We start from the raw sequence: 4,793 nt of genomic DNA on the forward strand, positions 1-4,793 counted from the left end.
TGTTGACAAAGGGATGGGAAAATTCAGGAAGTTAAGAAAAGGCAGGCACCAACTATCTGTATACATTCTTTCATTACAATTAATTATGACCCTTAACTTTATACACAAGGGAACCCATTTATTACAACATCTGCTAAAGGCAGCTGCAATCACACATGTGGTCATGATAGATAAACTAATACGAGACTTTACTATATCTGTTATACGATAGTCAAGGAACTCTACTTACACTGATGAGATGCCCTGTATTTCAAATAGGCGACAAGTGGTGCCATCAAACCACGCCCACAAAATAAGCCACGCCCACAGAACCAGTAGTAAAAAAATTTAGAACCCACCCCTAAGGTCAAGGACTAGCTGTACCAGACCATCCCCTTCTGGGTGGAGAAATTCCAGGATAGCTGTTAAGTTCCCGTGATCTATCAACACTGTGTGTTCTCTTCGCAGTTTCAAATTCCTAGAAGAAGGGACTGGCACTTCAAGATAACTGAAATATTTTACCTGTTCTGTCTTGTGCCCATCGATAAATCAACAATGCAACTTAAGGCTTGTACCAAAACAATTATCTTTGTCCTTGGGTAGTTTATTTGTAGATGCTTTTCTCCGCAATGCTGGGCAAGAATTCTCAAGGCATCCTAAAACTAATATGAGTCTCTGAAAAAACAATAACTGCATCATTATTAACTTATAAAAGGGCTGAAAGCCTGTGTGAATTATCACAACTCTGTATTCTCTTGTAGATCATCCAGTTCTGAACCCAACTTGTTTTTTACCTAAGACAGGGGTGTCAAACTCAAGGCCTGTGGGCCAGATTTGGCCCATGGGGTCCGTAGATCTGGCCTGCAGGGCTGCCCCAGAAACATTGGAGGACCGGCCTGTGATGCCTCTGCTGGCAAAAGCGGAGGCCAGGAGGGTCTCGTACAGTAAGCTTCGCCATTTGTATCTGCTGGCATCTGCCTCTGATGGCTCCGTAACCTGGCCAGTGGGGAGCCGCTTAAAATGGAAATGCCTGGAGAAGCCACAGAAACTGTCCCAGCAACAGAACAGGAAATGCCCCAGGCTCAGGCTGAGACAGGCTCTGGAACAGAAACCGACAGCGATGAATCAGTGCCAGAACTTGAAGAACAGGACTCCACGCAGGCCACCAGACAGCAGGTGCAGCTTGCAGCAGCAGCTGAAATAGATGAAGAACCAGTTAGCAAAGCGAAACAGAGCCGGAGTGAAAAGAAAGCACAGAAGGCAAAGTCCAAGCTTGGCCTTTGTCAGGTCACAGGTGTAACCAGAGTTACCATCAGGAAATCCAAGAACATCCTCTTTGTCATCACCAAGCCAGATGTATATAAAAGTCCTGCGTCGGATACCTATATAGTTTTTGGAGAAGCAAAGATTGAAGATCTCTCTCAGCAAGCACAGCTGGCTGTTGCTGAGAAATTCAAAGTGCAAGGAGAAGCTATTTCAAACATTCAGGAAAACACACAGACTCCTACTGTACAAGAAGAAAGTGAGGAATTATGGAATGTGCGGAATTAGATAGACTCACAAAGGAATTACAAAATAGGGAAGAACATGACTTTTACTTAGTATGGGAAAAGTGGTATAGTTGGTTGAAAGATAGGAAAGAGATGAAGCAATAGGAAGTAAATAAAACGACCAAATATAATATGATGGAAACAAAGAACAGACATAGGTTAACAAAGATCAATATTAGATAGATAAAAGGGAATGACCAAATAAGGAAGAGTCAAAATACAAAGAGAAATGTATATTATAGTTGCGACAAACTGGACATGTATTGAAATGGATGTTTATATGTTTTTATGTTTTATACGTTTCATTGTTCTGTTTAGTTTATACTTATAAATAATATATGTGTGTGTGTGTGTGTGTGTGTGTGTGTGTGTGTGTGTGTGTATAGTTAATATTTTGGGTTTCTTCCCGTGTAATTGTGGATATATCCCTAAAAGGGTAGAAGCGACGTTTCGGCAGAATCCCATCTGCCATCATCAGGCTTATGTCAGCAGTCATTTTGATGACTGATGAGACTGGTGTTGAGGTGAAAGACATTGAGTTAGTTTTGTCCCGAGCAAATGTTTCCCGGGTAAAAGCAGTTCGTGCCCTAAAGAATAACAGTAATGATATCGTAAATGCAATTATGGAATTGACGATGTAGCCATCCAGAAAGGACTTTTTGGTGTTATATTACAGCTGAATTGAAAATTTGTACTATTTCTATCAGTTAAATAAAAGTGGTGGTTTAAAAAAAAACAAAAAAACAACGGAGGCCAGGAGGACCGCATACTGCCCTCATGAGCTCTGTTTTCACTGGCAGAGAATTGCAGGAGGCTGTCACAGCCGGAAATGGAGCTCAGGAGTCCGTTTTCACTGGAAGGTGCCCCCAACATGAGTGACGTTGAGCTGGCCATGCTCCCCTGGCCATGCCCCCCCCACCCCCGAGGTCAAACACAACCCTGATGTGGCCCTCAATGAAATTGAGTTTGAAACCCCTGACCTAGGATATTTTTGTTTTCTATCTGATCACTTTTCAGCATTAATGTCTAACATAAAGATTACTTGTTTGTTTGTTTATTTATTTATCAAGCTTATATAGCATCACAATCACTAAGGATTCTGGGTAGATCAAATCCTATAGACAGTGTCAGCTCTGTCAATATTTTCCAGAAGGTATGTTTTCCAAAAATGTTAGAGAAAAGTTTGTTAAACTTTTTTAAAAAAAATATTTTTAAACAAAACAAAACATAAAACATCCATCATCCATTACAATTGCAAACAGTGTGTCGGTTGGTTACAGATTTTTTGTGCTGCATCTCATATTTATAATTTACTAATTTTCTAATTTCTTATCAATCTACTGTATATCTTTATATTATTATTCTCATTTATCATTCATTTAACAATGACATTTCATCCCATAAAAATCATTTCCATATATTATATTATAACATTCATTTCACATTTCATTTCCATGTTTTATTATCTAGCCATTGATAAAATCAATCCCATATCTTATAATATTGTTTGTCTTCCTGTTCTCTAATTTCAAATGTCAATTTGCTCATTTTAGCACATTCCATAATTTTCTTAATAACTTTGTCTTGTTTGGGTATGTCCTCATTTTTCCAATTTTTTGCAAATACAATTCTAGCCACTGTTAATACATTCACAATCAAGTATCTCAATTCTCTGTTATATGTTTCTGGCAATATCCCTAATAAAAAAAATCTCTGGTTTAAAGTCTATATGTTGTCATTTTTCCCAACCATGTGTGGATGGTATCTTTTAGCTTCTACGAATGTCCACCACATATGCTAATATGAGCCCGGTATTTGATGACATTTCCAGCACTTTTTAGATTTGTTCTTGAACATTCTGGCTATTCTCATCAGGGGGTAGGTGCCACCTGTAAAACATCTTATACAAATTTTCCTTATACGCTGTTGACATTGTCATTTTATAATTTTGCAACCACAATTTTTGCCATTTCTCTAAATCAATTCCATGACCAAAATTTTTCCTCCATGCAATCATTGTTTCTTTAACTTGTTGTTCTTCCAGTTTTACCCCTAATAAATAACCATATAGTTTTTTAATTACATAGTCATCAGAACCTGTTAAAATTTTATCCAAATTAGTCAATTTAACAAGAAAAGCTTGTTAAACTTTTTGAATGGTACTTATTGATTGCCTGATCTTGCTAGACCATGTCTTCTGTCTGAGGAGGGAAATTGGACTTTCAAAACAATTTTTGATAACCAGAAGAAGAAAAAATAGTGTAGTGTTTTACCTACCAGCTCACACACCCTGTTGAAGACTTTCAGCTCCCAGGGAACTCTCCAGAAGTGAACCATGAACCAACCCAAAACCATGACAAAAGATCCAAGCAGCTTGTTGCTTTGCACTTACACATCCTCCGCCAAAGAGAAGGATTTTTCTTCTCTAGTTCATGCAGAAGAAAACATAAAAGCTGCCAGATAGGGCATCAAGTAGTTAGAATTTGCAGTATGTCTCAGATGGATCTTTAGAACCCAGACTTGGCCACCCTAGAAAACAGGCAGTTAGTCAGTTGTAATTAATTGTGGTATATTTCATTCCTGCTCATTCTGCCTGGGCTACTACATGGAGAGGAAGACTTTCAATGAAAGGAGGCAGAGAAGAGATTGATAAATACTGTAGTCAAAATGATCCATATAGATCTGGGTATTTTGATGTTGGAATTGGGGTACAGAAACCCCAATATTTTAATATTCACTCAGCCACAATTCTCACTAGATATCATGGACCAATCATTCTGTGCTTCTCTCTCTTTCTTTTCTGCCTCAAGTCCAGGGGTGGGCTTCAAAAATTTTAGCAAGGGGTTCTCTGCCTGGTTGCTGGGTGGGCGTGGCCATAGTAGGCATGGCCTAGTCGGCTTCCTTCACCACAGCGGGGGGGGGGGAGGGAGGGGATGGATGGACGACGGGATGTTTTTGCCCTCCCATGGGCTCCAGAGGCAGCCTCCAGGAGGGCGAAAACCACCTCCCAGGCTCCGGAGGCCCTCTGGACGCTGGAAACAGACCTGTTTCTGGCCTTCCCAATCTTCCAGTAGGCCTGTTTTTTGCCCTCCCTGAGCCTCTACATGTGGCCTGCACTTATCTGCATCCAAAATGAGCCATGTGGGGACTCCTGGGAGGGGAGAGGCAGGGTGGGTGGGGCCAGCCAGGAGTGGGATTTGGGGATTCTCCGAACTGCACAGAATCTTAGCTAGAGGTTCTCCCGAACCCCTGCGAATCCCCAGC

The 4,793-nt window shown here is 40.5% G+C and overlaps 1 protein-coding gene across 1 annotated transcript; it reads left to right on the forward strand.

Moving 5' to 3' along the window:
• Positions 1-1,004: 1,004 nt before the first annotated feature.
• Positions 1,005-2,267, forward strand: LOC139319296 (nascent polypeptide-associated complex subunit alpha-like). Its single transcript, XM_070947096.1, has 2 exons — positions 1,005-1,501; positions 2,019-2,267. Exons 1-2 carry the CDS (start codon positions 1,006-1,008, stop codon positions 2,168-2,170), a joined length of 648 nt encoding a protein of 215 aa, XP_070803197.1. The 5' UTR covers position 1,005; the 3' UTR covers positions 2,171-2,267.
• The last annotated feature ends 2,526 nt before the right edge of the window (positions 2,268-4,793 follow it).

Source organism: Pituophis catenifer, unplaced genomic scaffold (genome assembly GCF_029215685.1).
Source record: "Pituophis catenifer annectens isolate HBS135680 unplaced genomic scaffold, rPitCat1.0.hap2 SCAF_7, whole genome shotgun sequence".
NCBI classification, from domain to species: Eukaryota; Metazoa; Chordata; class Lepidosauria; order Squamata; family Colubridae; genus Pituophis; species Pituophis catenifer.